Source organism: Macaca thibetana, chromosome 7 (genome assembly GCF_024542745.1).
Source record: "Macaca thibetana thibetana isolate TM-01 chromosome 7, ASM2454274v1, whole genome shotgun sequence".
Taxonomy (NCBI): domain Eukaryota; kingdom Metazoa; phylum Chordata; class Mammalia; order Primates; family Cercopithecidae; genus Macaca; species Macaca thibetana.
Window position 1 is genome coordinate 161,899,356 of NC_065584.1, and position 18,116 is coordinate 161,917,471.

General features: G+C 59.7%; 1 protein-coding gene across 3 annotated transcripts in view; it reads left to right on the top strand.

Annotated features, from left to right (window-relative positions):
- Nucleotides 1-17,504, top strand: part of PSTPIP1 (proline-serine-threonine phosphatase interacting protein 1) — a 42,234-nt gene extending 24,730 nt beyond the window's left edge. For 2 of the 3 annotated variants that reach the window (XM_050799877.1, XM_050799879.1), the window contains 12 exons: nt 5,418-5,452; nt 5,627-5,733; nt 7,973-8,035; nt 8,658-8,756; nt 9,638-9,683; nt 10,716-10,795; nt 11,399-11,497; nt 12,474-12,570; nt 13,048-13,138; nt 15,682-15,737; nt 15,978-16,111; nt 17,221-17,504. In XM_050799877.1, the coding sequence (XP_050655834.1) occupies nt 5,418-5,452; nt 5,627-5,733; nt 7,973-8,035; nt 8,658-8,756; nt 9,638-9,683; nt 10,716-10,795; nt 11,399-11,497; nt 12,474-12,570; nt 13,048-13,138; nt 15,682-15,737; nt 15,978-16,111; nt 17,221-17,352 (1,039 nt within the window). In that variant the 3' untranslated portion in view covers nt 17,353-17,504. The remainder of the gene's footprint in view (nt 1-5,417; nt 5,453-5,626; nt 5,734-7,972; nt 8,036-8,657; nt 8,757-9,637; nt 9,684-10,715; nt 10,796-11,398; nt 11,498-12,473; nt 12,571-13,047; nt 13,139-15,681; nt 15,738-15,977; nt 16,112-17,220) is intronic. The other variant, XM_050799878.1, reaches the window with a different exon arrangement.
- The last annotated feature ends 612 nt before the right edge of the window (nt 17,505-18,116 follow it).

Below are 18,116 nucleotides of genomic sequence, written 5' to 3' on the forward strand. Positions count from 1 at the left end.
GAGAGGGTACCTCATGGGGAGAACTCAGAGACTCAGGAGAGGTGGAGAGGGTGGCCCCGGCAAAGCACGATGGGAGCCAGGCTGGAGTGAGTCTGTGTGATGCAGGCTCAGGGGATTGTGAGTCACAGGGGATTTACAGCAGGGAAGGAGAAGCTATTCACAAAGAAAATACAATGGGGGCGGGGGGCAGGGTGGGTCACGGGAAGGGGGAGGTACACAACATCTTGCTCCATTTGTAGAACTAGGAAGGGGCCAGGTGGAGGCGGCCCTGATTGCGCCGTGGTTATTCAAGGCCAGGTGGGACAGGGTCTGCCCTGACTTACCCTTGTGTGGCCCTGGATGATGCTCCCTGTCTGAGGCCAGGGTCTGTACCTGTGGAAGGGGATGGTCACTTGGAGAGGTGTTCTGGGCAGTCACAAGGACAAGCAGAGAGTGCCAAGCCACAGGGGTTCACTGCACACAGTGGGGCTGTCCATAGTGTTGCTGTTGACCCATGTGGCATGAAGTAGTGTTGGTGAGGCCATGCAGCTGTTCCTTACAGTGTAGGCCAAGCATCCATCTTCCATCCATTTAGACACCATTTAATTGAGGACCTACTATGTGTCATGCCCTGGATGGGTCAGGAGGATTCACTAATTTAAAATAAAATAAAATAAAATAAAATAAAATAAAATAAAATAAAATAAAATAAAATGAGGGCTTTGCCATTCCTTAGCCAGAGTCCAGCACACTGAGGGTGACTTCCTTCTCCTTCCTAGTCCTTTGCATTAGGGTCCATTTATGCATCTCCTCCAGGCCCATCTCCTCCAGGAAGCCCTCCCAGATATCCTGCCTTGCCTCACTGTCAGTCTTGGCTTAGACCCGGTTACCCCTACCCATGCCAACCTGAAGGGCTTTTGGTGGGGAAGTGTGAACAGGTGAACAGTGGCTGTGGACCTGTTTCCTCATCTTGGACTCCTTGGGGGTAGGGAGTGTTGGCCCTCAGGAAAGTTGGCCTGGCTCTTCAGCATGGGGGCTGGTGGCCCACCCTCCAGGGCCCATCTCTGAGTAGGGGAAGCTCCTGGCCTCCCTGAGGCCCACAGCTGTCCCCCAGGTCTGTGGGATGCTCATTCCCGGCCCCTTGGAGAACAGGCAGGGGGTTGGGGGATGGGAAGACTAGGAACAGGGTGCAGAACGAGGACAAAAGTCAGGTGGTTAAGTGACCCTATAAATAGCCTAGTGGCCCCTGAGGGCGGAACTGGCCAGCTTCCCCAGCCCCACTGCCTGAAGGTGTTGCATTTCTGCACAGTCCCCTGACTTCAAACCAGCCAGGAGCCACCCTCAGGCCTGGAGGCTCAGGCCACTGAAATTAACAGGAGGTTACATCTTAAGTGATTTTTGACATGTACCTCCTTCACATGTTAGCTCAGCAAACATCCATGGGGCAGTGGTAATGGAGGATGGACAAGTAAGACCCAGTCCCCAAACTCCAGCAATCCCCACCAGCGTGAAGGTGCATTTTAAAGACAGCATTAGGGCCAGGCGCTATGCCTCACGCCTATAATCCCAGCAATTTGGGAGGCCGACCTGAGGTCAGGAGTTCGAGACCAGCCTGGCCAACATGGTGAAACCCCATCTCTATCAAAAATGTAAAAATTAGTTGGGCATGTTGACGCGAGCCTGCAGCCCCAGCTACTTGGGAGGCTGAAGCAGGAGAATCACTTGAACCCAGAAGATGGAGGTTGCAGTGAGCCCAGGTCGCACCACTGCACTCCAACCTGGGCTGCAGAGTGAGACTCCGTCTTAAAAGAAAAAGACAGTGTTAGTATTTGCAGGGGGCTTACCAATATTGCTGACGTCATATGTCCAGTCCTGCAGAGACTTTGCCTGACTCTCCTTTCCAGCCTCTGGGCCTTTGCTCCTGCTGTCGCCCTGTTGCTCCCCTGTCCGGTCCCACCCATCCCTCAAGGCCTGCCTGAAATGCCACCTCCCTCAGAAAGCTGTCACCTCCACTCCCCTATTGCTCCTCCTGCATCAGGTAAGGTGCTGGGGGTGCTGCATGCCCCCGGAAGTTGCACAGGACAGGGGTTTGGGAAACAAAGGAAAATCAAGGCAAGGCCAGCTTCCTGTAAGTCTTCTGTGGTCACCAGTGAGCAGGCACAGCCCCCAAGGGGTGCAGGTCTGAATCCTCACGTCCCTGCCTCACCCTCACTTGCCACAAACCAAAAATGCTGTGGTTTTCCTGTCAGAGAGATTTTTAATTTTTTTTTCATGGTCTCTCTTCCTCTGAACTCAGAGAGAATGACGACATTGCTGAGGATATTGGCGGGAGACAGCCAGGCCCTGTTCCTGTCAGATGTCCCCTGATGCTGGCTCACTGTGGACACAGCCTCAGCACTGGGAGGCGAGAGGGCTACTCCTCTCAGCTGGTGGGCAGGCAGCAGGGACACAGTGGGGACAGAGCAGGAAACACACTGGAAATCTGGACTGTATATGAGCACAGAATTTCAGACTGAGTTTCCTGAGAGCTGAGTCAAAAAGGGCAATGGAATGAGTTACACATGAAGGCGCTGGTGACAGATGGCAGGAGATAGAGGCCTGTGCAGGACCCTGTCCTTGACATGCGATGGAGACGCAGTAGAGGCACTCAGGGAGATCTTGACAGTTTCCCTGCACAGATGGCGGGGAGGAAGTGGGAATTTCATGGGGCAGAGAATGACTTTATGCGGCCCCCAGACCTTCCACAACATCAGAGCTCAAGGCTGTTCACTTTGGGAGTTCTGGGGCAAAGCTGGGCTCCTCCTCTCATCAGAGAGCTGAGGCTGCCTCCTTGAAATTTTTTCTGGGGCCAAGAAAGGGAGGAGTGTTCTAGGCCTTGTTGTGTGAGCTGAACTAGGGTGGCCTGATGGTTCCAGCAATGGGGACAGGATACCTGGGGCAGGAAGGCCTGCAGCCCAGGTGACAGCAAGAGGGGGCCTGGAGGGACCAGAGCCTGCCTGCCCAGGTGCCCCAGACAGAGGCAGCACCAGCATCTATGCAGCCCCCAAGGCCTAGCCAGGTCATAGGGGCAAATGGGAGTTCAAGGTGAGCACAGACCGTCACTGTCAAGACTGTCCCAGGGGTGGGACAGAGGCCGAATGTCCACCTGGCAGTGCTGTGCATTCAGGCAGGCTCCCAGCTTTCAGGAGGGGGCTGGGAAAAGGCCCAGCAGCTGCCAGAACCTGTGATTCCTTACAGCACCCTGCAGACTGAGACCATGGACCAGGGTGGCCCACAGGTGGGTTTGGGGTTGAGAAAGTCTAGATTATGAGCCTGGGGACAATGAGGAGGAGAGCCGGAGAGCCAGGCATTGCCCCTGTCCTCAAGGGCTCATGGTTCAGCAGGGTGACAGACATCCACTGGGTCAGTCCAAAGTGACATCAGTGCTCAGAAAGGACAGGAGAGGATGCCAGGCAAAGATGCTGCAATGGAGATGAGCACATGCAAAGGCCCTGAGGCAAGACGGAGCCTGGCACCTGGAAGGAATGGGGGGAGGGGCAGAGAGCAGGGCTGACAGGTGGGAGGTGGAGGTGGTAGGGCAGGGGCTGCAGCGGTGGTGGCAGCTCGCGGGGGACAGGCATGAGATTTAGGAGATAAAATAGAAGGTGGAGGCAAGGAAGGGAGAGGACAGAGCCCGGGGTGACTCCTGGACTTCTGGTGTGTATAACTGGTGGACAGCAGTGTCTTTGCTGAGAGGGGAGCCCTGGGAGAGGAGAGGTTTGCAGGACAGGTGCTGAGTCCGGTTTTGGACATGCTGAATTTGAGGTATCTGTCAGATGTGAGGCCCAAAAGCTGAGGGCCGGGCAGTGGATGTGCAGGCCCTGGGCTCTGGGAGGGGCTGGGCATGCTGTGGTCATGAAGGAGGTGCGGCTGGAGGGTGGTGCGTGTGAGGGCTGGGTTGAGGGTGGGGGGACCACGCTGTGACTGGAGGCCTCTAACTGAAAGAAGGGGACTGAGCTGAGAGGCGAACTGACAGGAAGCAGAGGGATTGGAGGTGTCACTGCTGGTGAGGAGTCAGAGAAGAGTCCTAAGTCCCACAAGGGAAGGTGGGACCACCACACAGCCACCCCTCTCCTTCCTCCCCGTGGGTTCTGCCTCTTACTGTAGGGTGGCCACGGGTGCAGCTTCTTCACTCCTGTGACCCTTGGCTTCTCATCTGTGAAGTGGGATAAATAAAGGCACCTGTGCCAGCAGAGTTGCGAGGAGGTCTCGTCACTCAGGCCAGCAGTTCTGACGTCTGGATGGGCATCAGCAGTGCTTGGGGCCGGGCCCCAATCGGAAGCCTCAGACTCAGGAGGTCGGGGAGGAGCCTGAGAATCTGTATTTCTAACAGGCTCCGCGGATGCTGATGCTGCTGGTCTGTGGACCTCACTTTGGGATCCACGAGTTTAGGGCGAGGGGCCTGGCCCCCACAGATCTCCCCTAGACCTGGATCCCCACGCTCCTGCCAGGCTGCTGTTCCTCCTTGGCCTCTGCTTCCCCAGGTGTCTACTGAGAGGAGAAGTCCCCTGAGAAGCCTGCCTGGTGTGCTGCCAGCGCCACCCAGGGCTGTCCGGTGGGCGTCATGAGGTCATGTAGCCGCCAGGGGGCAGCCGAGCTGCTCCACAGAGAGGCTGAAGGGAGAGTCAGATAAATACTGGATGCCCAGGTGAATGTGAATTTCAGATAAACAACAAATACTTTAAAAATAAAAATGCGTTTTAAATACTACAAGGAGCATACTATATTCAAAAAGTGCTCGTTCATCTGAGATTCACATTGCACTCGCTGTCCTGTCTTTATGTGTTCATTCTGGCAGCCCCCACCCATCATTCCCTGCCTCCTATATGTGGTGCTGGGCCCTCCTCTCCCTCCCTCCCTGGCAGACAGTGCCCACCTCTCACCTCCTGCGCCCTACCCTGCTGGCCTCTCCCACGGCCATCCAACCTCCTCCAAACATTCCCTGGGCCACCTACTGAGAGCCCATCTGAACACTGTCCCCTCCCCTGCAGCCTCACCCTGGGGGCATTTGGTACTTGCAGAGGAGGAGAGAGGGCTGTGAGTGTGGGAGAGGAGTTCAGGGGAGGGAGGCAGGGTCCTGAAGACAATCCCCTCTTCTCTAAGAATGCAGCCAGGCGCACAGATGGTTGGGGGGTGGGGCATCAGTACCTCCTTCTGCCACATTGCAGGGGGTTGATCGCTTTAATTTGCAGAGAGCTTTGCCTTCCAGAAATCAGTTTGGGGCCCCAGTGGATGGTCACCATCTGGCTAAAGGGTCCCTTGGTTCTAGAGTGACCCAGGGTCTTCCCACCAAAATAAAAGTACTCCCCACCCCCCTCCCCGCCCCAGCCGGGGACGGCCTGGACTTCAGGTTCCCGCTGTGCTCTCCTCCTCCTGACCTGGACCCGTCTGTTTTGCAGCTCCCTGAGGGCCTCCTTTGACTCCTTGAAGCAGCGTAAGTCCCCCGCCCTGGGGCAATGGGATCTTTTGGGGCTGGTGGAGGGTTTGGGGGGACAGAAGATGAGGTGTTGGGGCTGGGGCTGGGCTGGCCCAGACAGGGGCGAGTTGTGGGTGGCTGAGGCCCATCAGATCTGACACTGGGGACCAGTATCCATGCTCTGCCCCCAAGAAATGGAGAATGTGGGCAGCTCACACATCCAACTGGCCCTGACCCTGCGTGAGGAGCTGCGGAGTCTCGAGGAGTTCCGTGAGAGGCAGAAGGAGCAGAGGAAGAAGGTGAGGCAGGTGTAGGAGGCAGGGGAGCTGCTCCCCCATTGCCAGCCTCTCAGTTGCTGTGGGGGTGGGGGGCTGACCCTCCTGGTAGAGTCAGTGGAGGGTGGCAGGGGGTGGTGGTGGGACAGTACCCCAGGCTTTGGGGCTTGAGGGTAACCTGAAGTGGGTGGGGAGGGCAGAGGCCTGGCCACTGACACCAAGGCCAACTCTTAGTCCCAGAGCCCTGTAGAGGGTCCTTCCCGCCGAGCTGCCTCACACCTAGGAGGATCCTACTACGGAAGACTCTAGAGGGTCTGTAGCGACTTGGTGGTGTCCAGAGGAGGCAGTCTAAGTTGTGGGGGTCACTGGAAACTGGTCTTGAGTCCAAGGATCGGGGCTGATTGTCCTCGAAAAAGGCAGACTTGCAGCCAGTCACCCCACAGGACTGCCAAGGCTGAGGGGTCAGACACAGACGGGTGGGAGAGTTGTGTGGCATTGCTTAGCATCCAAAGGTACTTCTCACCCATATGTAGGGCATGGCCATCCCGAGACAGAGTGACTGCATGAAAGTGAGGTCCCCATCATGGGAGCTGTGTAAGCACAGGCTGGCAGCTGCTTGTCAGGGAGGCTGCAGGGCTGGGGTTGGGGATGGGTTCCCTGGAGGGCAGGCAGGACGAAGGCTGGCTTGGAGGCTGGGCTTGGGCCTGTGAGGATGGGGGCTCAGCCTCTCAGGGCCGTAGTGATGAGGGTGGTGCCCTGCATAGGCTGGGAGGGCAGCACACAGACCCGCTTCTTGCTTGGGGAGGAAGGATCATTGTATACTGGCCGAAGAACTGAAAATGAAGACACAACTGAGCCTTCAAGGGGAGGAAGCTGTATCTGAGGCTGGGGCCAGGCTGGGCCTGGGTGTCCTGGCCATACCAATTCCCATCTCTGTGCCTCAGTTTCCCCCTCACAGGATGGGACACATATGTCTACCTCCCAAGTGCTGAGAACTCAGCCCAAGCCATGCTCCCCTCAGTCTCCAGACAGGGCTTCAGCTCTGGTTAGCGGTTCTGCTGGCAGAAATGTCACGTGGCTGCCTGTGCCACCTGCCCGTCTGCCAGCTGGGTTTTCAGGATTCTAAATGTGGGGTTCTGAGCAGACAGTGGGTCCCCAGAAGCCAGCCCAGGCTTGAGGTGCTGCAACAGACACCCTCTCTGAGTTGGGACCTGCCCACAGAGCCTGCAGAGAGCCTGCCAGGACAGAGGGACTGCAGCCCTGCTATTTTGAGCCATCCTGTGGCCAGAGGAGCTGCGCTGGCTGCAAAGGCTGTTTTGGACAGAGCACTCCTTCCCCAAGCGGCCAGGGCCCCGCAGGCAGAGTGCTGTCTTGTGGAGTGTGCCATGTGTGTCTGAGCCTCTGTGTGTGTGTGTGTGCCACAGAGCAAGGACACATGCTCACAGGAGTGTACACGTATGCCCACGCTCCCCTGCATATGCCTGTGAGCATGTGTCCTTGTCCAGCCCTGCTTGGGTGTTTTAGGGTGTGTGTGTGTGTGTGTGTGTGTGAGTGCCTGTGCCTCGCTGGTCTCCCAGCTGGCACAGAACCCCTCCCCTGAGACCCCAGGCACAAACTGGCTCAGTTCTCCTCCTACCTCATAACCCAGTCGCTTTCCTGCCTGTTTTGCCTTCTGTATCAGAACAGGAAGCCTGGGAGGTGAGGGGAGGCTTGGCCCCAGACCTTGGCACAGGGGCCCAGTAGCCACTGTGCCCGCCTGTGGCCTGAGGTTGTGTGTGGGTGACTGTGGGAGTGTGTACTTGTGAGTGGCATCTGTGGGTGTGCACAGGGATGCCTGTGATTATGCGTGTGCGCAGCTAGGGATGGGGCCGATGTGCCTCCGAGTTAACGTGGAGCTCTGCATGTATGTGTGTGTCATAGTGTGCATACATGTGTGAGCAACTATGATGCCTGCAGAGGCTCTGGGATGCAGGATGAACGACTGTGTGTGCACATGTGTGGGGCTGGGAACTCCCCAGCTGGAGATGAAGCTCTGGCCAAGGTCTGCAGCCAGGACCTCAGGGCACACCGATGCCCTGGGCTTGTCTTCCATTGTGAGGGTCATTGTGAAGCAGCAGACTCTGGGGGAGGGAGGGCAGCCTGTCACCCCCTCTCCAGAGCCAGGAGAGGTGCTGCGCCTCATCCCAGGGACACCCCGTCCTCTTGGCCTAGGGGAGCCTCCCGAGGCCGCTGCCCTCGGCTCAGAACCTCGTGTCCCCTGCAGTATGAGGCCGTCATGGACCGGGTCCAGAAGAGCAAGCTGTCGCTCTACAAGAAGGCCATGGAGGTGAGCGTCAGGGCCCGGGGCCGCGGCCTTCCCTCCAGGAGCTGAGAAGGGCTCAGGGTGCGATCCTGGGCTGTGGACCCAGGCAGGGCATTTGGAACAGGCTGGCCTCGGCCTTGGTCCTGCAGGGCGCACCAACCTACGGGGTGCTTGGGCCTGCGCTGGGCGCCATGGTCCCGTGGGGATGGGCCCGGGCCCTTTCCTTGGGTGCTCGTGAATGAAGGGTAGATGAAGTCGGCTGGGGACTCTAAGGGTGGAGTGAGGAGGGACCCCTGAGCTGGATGCTGCGAGACGCTGGGCAGGAAGGGAGAGGGGCTCCTAAGAGGGGCGTGGCGAGGGGCGTGGCGAGGGGCGTGCCCTCGCTGAGGAGCACAGCCCAGGAGGCGGGGCCCGGGACAGGCCGTGCTGTCCTCAGTGGAGAGGGCCTGGGAGCAGGACTGCCAGTACCCCCACACCTTCTCAATCTCCTTCCGGACCCCCAGATCCCTGTCCCTGGTGAGGATGCCCCCACTCCACCCACAACCCTCGCCAGGCAAAAAGGGAGGCTGGGCTCAGGGAGCCTCACTCCCGGGGCACACAGAGCAGGGCTGTGCAGCCCCCAAGTCACGCCCCTCCACACTCCCAGTCCAAGAAGACTTACGAGCAGAAGTGCCGGGATGCAGACGACGCCGAGCAGGCCTTCGAGCGCATTAGCGCCAACGGCCAACAGAAGCAGGTGGAGAAGGTGCGCTGGGCTGCTGGGCGGTGTGGGTTGCCCAGGGCTGGGGGCAGTGGAGGAGGCACGGAAGGGGTGCCGTAGATACCCCCAGGCAAGGTCTGCATGTGGGACACGCTAGCTGCTCAGCCCTCTCTGACCCCCAGTCTCCTCATCTGTGAAATGGGTTTCCTATAGAGAACCTCAGGGCATGGACAGGCAGGTCAGCTGGATCCCCTTTGCCACCATCAGGTGGCACTCAGGGACCCATTCCTCGGAGCAGGCCCACTGAGGCCCACGGGGCGATGAGAGCAGACGCCAACCCTCACACAACCTCGGAGAAGGGCTCAATAGGCCCATGTCACAGAGAGGAAACTGAGGCTCACAGTAAGTGACTTGTCTAAGGTCTCAGAGCCAGGAAGCTGCAGAGAAGGGACCCCCAACTCAGGTGGTCTAGAGCCCATGCTCCTGAGGCTGTGGCCCCTAGGCCAGAGTGGGGTTATCAGAGCTCCCAGAGCCCAGGAAACACATCACCCATTGCACAGACAGGAAGCCTGAGGCCCAGAGAGGGAAATGGCCCAAGGATGAGCTGGGGGCAGTCAGTCAGGGGCCAGGGCCCAAGTCCCAGCCAGGGCGCTCAGCGGTAGTTGCATCTCTCCTGTGGGTTGTGGTCCCACTCTTCACAGGCATCCTTCTGGGCTCGGTTCCTATCTTCATTCCCTTTCCATGGAGCTAGCCTGTGGTCCGCTGTGAGGGGAGGTTGCTGGTGGATGATGTTATCTGCCCACAGTTGGCTCCTGAACTCCCCCGCAGGGTGGCTGGGGAAGGTGTGACACTCACTTCAGGACTGCCGGGGTGGGCCCGGGCTCCTGGGGCAGGGTCTCAACGCTGCTTCCCCTCTGTTTCCTCAGAGTCAGAACAAAGCCAAGCAGTGCAAGGACTCAGCCGCTGAGGCAGGTATGTGGGCCCTGGCTGCCCCATCCGACCAGGGCAGAGGCCTGGGTGGTACTCCCCACACACACCTCTACACCCTGGGACACACACACTCCCACCTGGCTGCAGAGTCATGGGCGCGGCGCTCTCATTCCAGAAACATGCAGTCAAAGTACACGCTGTGCTCCCCCATTCACCGGCCATTCTTGGCACTTCATGTGTTCAGTCCTCACAGCTGCCCTCCGAGGTGGCTGCTGTTATTATTCCCTTTCTCAACAGATGAGGAAACAGAGGCACTAAAAGGTCCAGTACTTGCCCCAGGTTACAGCCAATAAGTGGTGGGGACTGCATTTGAACCCAGGCCATCGGGCTTCAGAGCCCAGGACTTGCATGGCACAGCCCCAGAAGACAGGGCCGCTATCTATTACATGCATGTGCGCACACACATTCAAGCTCGGGCACACGCACGTGTGCACATAGCCTTCTCTGGGCCTCTGTCCTTCACTTGATGCCCAAATCCTACCAACACCCTTGTCTCTGCTGGTGCCCCACCCACCCACCGGACACAGCGCCCACCCTCCTCCCTTCCCCTGGGAAGGCCTCTCCCTTGTGCTCTGTCTCTATCAGGACCCAGCTACTCTCTTGGCTGGGGGACAGGTGACCTCCAGAGATCTGGGCACAGAAGTTGTGACCCAAGCCTGTGGGACTCCACCCCTCCTCCAGCACCCTCTGAGCTGCCCTCTCTGAACCTCAGTTTCCCCTCTGGAAAGTGAAGTGGGGCGCCCAGAGATGCCCAGACGCCAATATTCTGGACTTGCATATATGAGGCTCCACTGCAGCCCTCAGGCAGCTCAGAGCACAGTTGGGGAGCAGAAGCAGTACCAGCATGGGTGGCCCTGACAGGCATTCAGATGAGGCTCCACCAGCTGCTAGGGCAGGTCCCACAGGGGAGGCGGGGCTCCCAGGGGGGAGGAGGCCTCCAGGATGGGACCCAGCAGGAGCCAGGGCTGGAGGAACTCGTGTCAGGGCCCTCCCTGAGGCTGCCTGCGCTTGCAGAGCGGGTATACAGGCAGAGCATCACGCAGCTGGAGAAGGTCCGAGCTGAGTGGGAGCAGGAACACCGGACCACCTGTGAGGTGAGTGGCCCACGGGGAGCCTCGCTTTCCCCAGCCGGGAAGTGGAAGACACCCATCCCTGCTCCAGCTGCTTCAAGGGGCCCAAGCGAGGCAGTGGGGGAAGGTACACGTTACTCAGTTACTCACTCATTTATTCAGCCTCCTGCTCACAGGCCTGTGCTGGGGCCTGGCCCTGGTGCTTGTCACCTGACCTTGAGTCCCGGGCCCCTTCATTGCAGGCAGGCATTCTTTCACCGTTTTTGTTGAAGCCAAAACTGAGACTTGGACAAAACCCACAGCCTCTCTGGGCGCTGCCGATGGACAGGGCCTGGGGGATAGGGCTCAGGACTCCTGTCCGAGGCTCCTCTCACTACCCCTCTGCCTCAGTGTGGTGCGGCCTGAAGGGAGGCTGGGGTAGGGACCCCCTGGGCAGTTCCACCTCCCTCCCTGAAGCCTCAGGGCTGGCCCAGAGTCGGGATGGGGACTCCAGGGCACTCTTCTTTGGATCGGGCTTCCAGCAGACAGGACTGGCCTGGTCACCTCTGGCTGAGCTGTGAACAGGGCTCAGCCTGGCCAGGCCCTGCAGCACCTCCTCACAGTTCATCTCCCTCCCACTGCCCCTAGGCCTTTCAGCTGCAAGAGTTTGACCGGCTGACCATTCTCCGCAATGCCCTGTGGGTGCACAGCAACCAGCTCTCCATGCAGTGTGTCAAGGATGATGAGGTGGGGACTGAGGGCCTTGGTGGGGTAAGGGAGGGCAGCCTCTAGGCAGCAAAGTGCCCAGGTCCGTCTGAGCCAGTCAACAAGCACCTGGTCCTTTGTGGTCCAAGCTTAGCCCCAGGGGTCTCAGGCCTCAGCAGCTCAGCCTTTGCCCCCAGAACCCCAGGACAGGAGATCAGTACCACAGGGCCAAGGCTTCTCTGCCTGGAAGATGGTGACTCTGTGGTTCCCCTGCCATCTGACTTCCTCCTCATGCCTCAGAGCCACACAGCACCTGCTCCCTCTGCCAGGGATGGGAGGGGAGGTGGACATAGCTCTCAGAGGCTGGCGGAAGCTGGAGGACCCTGGCTTCCTCTGCTTCCCACATCTCCAGGGTGTCCTGGTTCCCCTTACTGAGCCCAACCTGCTGGGTGGGTCCTCCTCAGCAGAGAGGGCCCCCCGCCAGGGGCCCTGAGCTCTGTTGATATAGCCCAGCGCATGGCTCTCCCGGGCAGCCCTGGCCCCCTTGCCTGCTGTGTTTTCTGCCTGACCCTCCTGTCCAGGGCTGTGGGGATCGATTTTCTTGTTGTTTTTGCCCAAGTGACTTGAGCCCCCTGCTGCCTCCTCGCCTCCTCGAGGTGGAAGGGTGAGCTCTGGATCCCCTCTCACTAGCCCCAAGACCTGGCTGTGCTGCATGCTCGCTCTGTGACCTTGAGCAAGTCACTCTCCTCTGAGTTTCCTCATCTATCCAATGGGAAAAGTGGGGTCTACCTCAGAGGACAGGTGTGAGTTAAGTCCCTTGCACAGGGCCTTGCGCATAGAAGGTGTTCAGGAAACAGGAAGCTGTCAGCCAGGGCTGTGACCCCTCAGGATCAAAGACCCTGAGCTGCGCACAATGTCCTGTGAGGAGGCCAGTGGGTGGGGGCCGCTGGCCAGAGTTCAGGCCCACAGAGGGGCAGAGTGGGCATCAGGCTGCAGCCTCTGCTCTTTCCTGCCCCAGCTCTACGAGGAAGTGCGGCTGACGCTGGAAGGCTGCAGCATAGACGCTGACATCGACGGCTTCATCCAGGCCAAGAGCACGGGCACCGAGCCCCCGGGTGAGGACCAGCCTGTGGACAGCACAGCCTCTGGGTGCACTGAGCCCCTGGGAAGGCCTGGCCCTGAGCCTCAAGTGCCAGGACAGGGCTGGGGTAGCTCATAGCTCCCTTTCAGGCAGAGGAGCCCTAGCCAGACCCAAGGGGTTGTGGGGGGTTGGGTCCCAGGCCTGCAGCCTCCTCTCAGGCAAAGCTAAGGGCACGATAGCACTCAGAGGAAGAGGTGGGGATGGGGATTGAGGTGAGGAGCTCCCACGGCCCCCACTCCCCGCCTGTTTGGTTCTGCTGGATCACGGGTCCAGAATATTAGGTCTTGGTGGTACCTACAGTGGGGTCTCTCATGGGAGCAAGACAGGCACCTCCCCAGGCACCAGGGTGGGCCAGGGCCAGATTGGGAACGTAGGGCCCCAGCTGAGTCTCTGGCAGGGCCAGAATGGGGTGTTGGGGGCTGCCCTGGGCCTCACAGCTTGCTGTCTGCAGCTCCGGTGCCCTACCAGAACTACTATGATCGGGAGGTCACCCCACTGGCCAGCAGCCCCAGCGTACAGCCATCCTGCGGCATGATAAAGAGGTGAGGCCCCAACAGACGGTGTGACAGCCTGAGGCTGGGCCAGGAAGTGGGTCAAGCCCCTCCTCTGCACCTGGCCCTTCCTCGTCCACTGAGCACCTACTATGTATCTGTATCTGGTGCCCAGTTAGGTGCTGGGTACCCTGTGGAGACAAGATACATTCAGTTCAGCCTATGGAGTCCTCAGCCCAAGGGACCCAGACACTAAGTGAATAATCACATCCCAATTATTCAGCAGGGGATGTGCTCTGAGCTCTGGGGAGGCCCCTATGCTGGCTTCCTTGTCCCTGGGGCCTCGCGTGAGCCTGGTGCCCTGTCGGGCTGCAGTGGCAACGCTGTCTGGCTGGAGCAGGACTGGGGCATCTGGAGAATTCTCCAGGCTTCTCCAGGGTCCCTTCCCTGGCCTGGCTGCAGTCAAGTGCCAAGGTCCTGGTGCCAGGCCTCAATGTGTGACCTGGGCAAGTCATTCGCACTCTCTAAGGCCAGGGCCCTGAGTGTTGGGGTCAGATTCAGAACCTAAGGACTCTCCTGGTTCAGGCCTTGAGTGACAATGGTGACAGCCCATTGGGAACACTATAGCCGGCTCAGGGAGCCCTCGTAGCCAGGCCTTTGAGGGAGGCCATGTGCCCTGTGTATGAGCATCCACAAGGGTCTGTGGGTTTCACGTGGCGCCTGTGCCCCCACTGCCATGCTGCCACTCCTCTCTCCAGCCAACCTTCAACCAAGAGGGCCCTGCCTCTGGGAGGTAGTGGACTGTGGGGAGGGGCTGATGCAGTTCCTGGCCCTTCGCAAGGACCGGCTCATTCCAGGGCCTCAGGAGCCCCTGGAGCTTCCTACTCCTGGGAGGCAGAGGCTCGTGGGAACCACCGGTGCTGAGAGCGGTACACACACACACCCCTTTGAGAATCTTGTGAAAGCAGTGGCCCCAGGGCGCAGCACATCCACAGCCTCACATGCTACAAAAGCTTGTGAGACTCAGGCTTCCCTGCACCTGGTGAGGACCTGGATCCCAGCAAAGGTGGTCATTTAAGCAACTGGACAAAAGAGCTCACCTGAGGCAGTATCAGGAAGGGGTGGCCCCAGAGAGGATGAGAGAGAGAGAGAGAGAGAGAGAGAGATGTCCTGCAGGGCGGAGGGAGGCCTGGCTGCTGGAGGGGGCTGGTCAGGCCTCTGGATGGGGCAGCTAGAAGCCAGGCAGGGCTGGGAAGAGGTGGGGGTCAGTGGCTGAGAGTCAGAAGTATAGACAGTCTGGGAAAAAGAGGTGTGGGGCAGGCAGCACAATGGCTCAGCAAGCCTTGCACACCTTTCCCCCTGCTCTGGCCGCTTCCTCCTCCCGTCCCCAGCCCCTGCTGGCTCTCACCCTGTCCTTTGCTGCCTGGGGCGCTGGTGCGTGTCTGCCCACCTCTGTTGGTGTCAGGCCCTCCCATGTGCTGGGTCCACGCATGTCCACCCTGTGCATGTGTGTGCACTCCTAGGGCCTTGGCCCTCGGCCCCTCATGTGGGAAAGGTCCCCCACATGCCACCTTGAATTGCAGGGCTGCCTCCCACAGGCCCCTGAGTCATGGCTCAGCCCCTCACCTGCATTCAAGGTCCCTCAGGGTCTGGTCCAGTCCCTATTTCAGTCCTGTCCCCCCCACACCCAAATTGGTCTGGTCCACTCCACAAACCCCACCTGTGCCGTGCCTCCTCCCCTGCACCTGAGTGCTCCCTCTCCTGGTCACCCGCAGTGCCTCGTTCCCCTTCTCTCCTAGGAAAGCTTCACTCACCTTTGAAGACTCAGCCCCACCCCACCAAGAAGGCTTCTGGCCTTGGAGGCAGTGTCAGCCTCTACTTGTTGAGCCCTCACTACTGCCCACTTCAGGGGGTGCCCCCAGCATCTGCCTCTTCTGTTTTATTTTCCTTTATTCAGTAAACCTTCACAACCCCAGCTCAGTCCAGGCCTAAGCCTGGCACGGGGCAGGGATAAAGTAGCCCAGCGCTATCCCAGAACTCCTGTGCACAGGGTGGCTGAGCTGGCCTGATCACTGCGGGCCCACAGGGAGGAGGGCTGGCTCGGCCCAGGCAGTGGAGGCCTCAGCAGGGCACGTGAGCCAGGCTTTGTGTGGCAGTGCACCCCCACCCCTACTGGCCGGGGAAGCTGCTAGGGCAAGCTAGAGCAGGGGTCTGGAGGGTAAGGACTGGGTGTCTTCCCACGAGGCCTCAGCATGGAGGTCCTAGAACCCCCAAAAGGGCCATGGGAGTCTTCCCACGAAGCTGCAGCTTTGGGGGTTCTAGGATCCCCCCAAAGGGCCCTGCAGGGAGCAGGTGCTGCAGAGGGCGCCAGTGGAGGGCACGGCTGGGGAAGGAGGAGCCACCGGGACCACCTTCTGGGGGCCCTCCTGCCTGAGGGGCACCTCATAAATCACATCCATGCCAGGAGGCTAGGGGCAGCCCCAGCCCTGGCAGAGCGTGTGCAGCTCTGAGACTTCTCCGTGTCTAAACCCTCCTCCCGGTGGCACCCTGAGTGTGGAGCGGGGGCACTCACCCTCTTTCCTCCCCATCCCCAGGTTCTCTGGACTGCTGCACGGAAGTCCCAAGACCACTTCGTTGGCAGCTTCTGCTGGTAAAGGGGGTCAGGAGGGGACTCCCAAACACACTGATCCAGGGGGGAAGGAAAGGTCTCCCACGTGGCACAGATGGGGCCACTGAGGCCCCTCAAGGAGAAAGGTGTGTCCCCCAAAAGCAAGTATGGAGAGCGGAAGGAAGAGGCAGGGTCCAGCATGGAGAAACCCTGTTCTAGCAGAACCTCCAGGGGCCAGTGTCCCCAGAAAGGGGAGGGGTCCATGCCTCACCCCGCTCTCAGCCTCCACAGAGACCCTGACCCCCACCCCTGAGCGGAATGAGGGTGTCTACGCAGCCATCGCAGTGCAGGAGATGCAGGGAAACCCAGCCTCACCAGCCCAGGAGTACCGGGCGCTCTACGACTATACAGCGCAGGTGAGGCCCCCACACCCTAAACCCACCTGTGCCACCTCCCCTGCACCTGAGCGCTCCCTCCCCCATTCAGTGCCTCGCATCCTCATCTCTCCTGGTGGTTTCACTCATCTTCCAGCATCCTCTCCTGCTCAGGAGGGCACATGTGCCCGAGAGTTATGTCCACACTAGCAAGGGCACCTGGGAGTGTGCTCGGGCATGAGCTCTGAGAACAGCACCCAGGGCTTGGGGGGCCTCAGCGTGCATGTACTGACTGGAAGCTGGTGTGCAGCAGGCCTGTGTCTGCCGGGGCCTGTACACAGCACACATGTGGGGCACATGGGCCTGTGCCGTCCACACAGGCCGGGCGCTGCGTGGTACACACGTGAGGGGAGCTGGCAGAGCCTGGGGTTGCCTGCAGGTCATAGCTTGAGGGCCAGGCTCTGCGCCTTTGGGTCAGGGCCCTGTCCTCTGTGGCCATGGGTGTGGAAAACTGTGGCCACAATCAGTCTTGCAATCGTGCCAGGATTGATTTTCTGATGTGCATAGGGTGAGGATGTACCAAGGCAGCCACAGGGCAGCTATGAGAGAAGGTCCACTCTGCTCCCTGCTTGAGGGAAGGGGTGCATACCCAGGCCTCACATCCACTGGACTAAGGCTAAGCACCCCCCATGGCCAGGCAGGCTGGGTGTGGGCTCCACTGACAAGGCCAGGGCTCGGGGAGGTAGGGAAGCCAGGTCAGGAGAGTGACGGGGTACTTGGATGGCAGTTGCTACCTGGGGCTGGAGACCACAAAGGGGAGGCTGTTAGGTAAGCTTGGGCGTGTGTCCTGGGCTTGGGGTGTGATGCATACACCTGGCCCCTGACATGCTCCAGTCACTGTGTCTCCAGAGTGGGAGAGGGGAGGTACGGGTGGGGAAGAAACCCAGGTTGGGGGAGGCCTATGATGACAAACTGGGGTGGATGGGAAGCCAGGTCCCTTGGGTTACCCCCATCCTGTGTCTCCAAGGGGCTGCCCCAGCAGGCAGGGACACAGCTCGGCATGCCGCATTTACTGCTGGGTGGGGGAACACCAGGCCACACCCCTCCCCGCAGGCCCTTCTAGCGTCATGTGCTTTCAATCTCTTGGCCAGAACCCGGATGAGCTGGACCTCTCCGCGGGAGACATCCTGGAGGTGATCCTGGAGGGGGAGGATGGCTGGTGGACCGTGGAGAGGAATGGGCAGCGTGGCTTCGTCCCTGGTTCCTACCTGGAGAAGCTTTGAAGAAGGGCCAGGAGCCCCCTCGGACCTGCCCTGCCAGTGGAGCCAGCAGTGCTCCCAGCACTGACCATGCCTTGCTGGGGCCCAGAACCAAGCGTCCCCAGCCCTGAGAGACATCCTGTCTCCCAGAGAATAAAGGAGTGCGTTCTCTTCTCCTTGGTGTGCTGGGGTCTTTCTCTCCTTCTCCTGCTCCAGGGTCCGAGTGCTCAGTTCAGAGGAGGTAAAGGAACAAGGGAAGGAGCCTGGACGGCGGAGCTCCCCAACTCAGCCAAGGCTTCAGCTATAGTTGGAGGAGAAGAGGCTTGGCCCCAGTTACTAGGAGCTCCCAGACCGCCAGGGAGACACATTCACACCTGGACAGAGGATACAGGGTTGCAGGAGGATGTGGCAGGGGCAAGAAGGGGTTCAGCAGGGCTGCAATGGGGAGAGCAGGCGTCTTGGGGACGGAGAGTTGAGCAGGTCCACAGCCGGGCAGCAAAGGCCAGAGCAGAGCAAGTGCGTGGGCAAAGGTGAGGTTGGGGGTACATCCAGGAATATTCTGAGGACTCAGTCTGGAAACAGGAAGCTAGTGATGGATCTGTTGGAGAGGCCATGGTGGAAGCCGAGGAAGGCAGGCTTGTGGCTTATGGGTGCCAAGTGGGGCCTGGGGAAGCCACTGTTGTCCGTGACACTCCTGTCAACATGGCAACCCTGGCCGAGCAGGGCTCCAGAGCCCAGGCAGAGAGGGGCACAGGGGGGCCTTCAGTCCTTTTCTCTTTTTGGTCCCA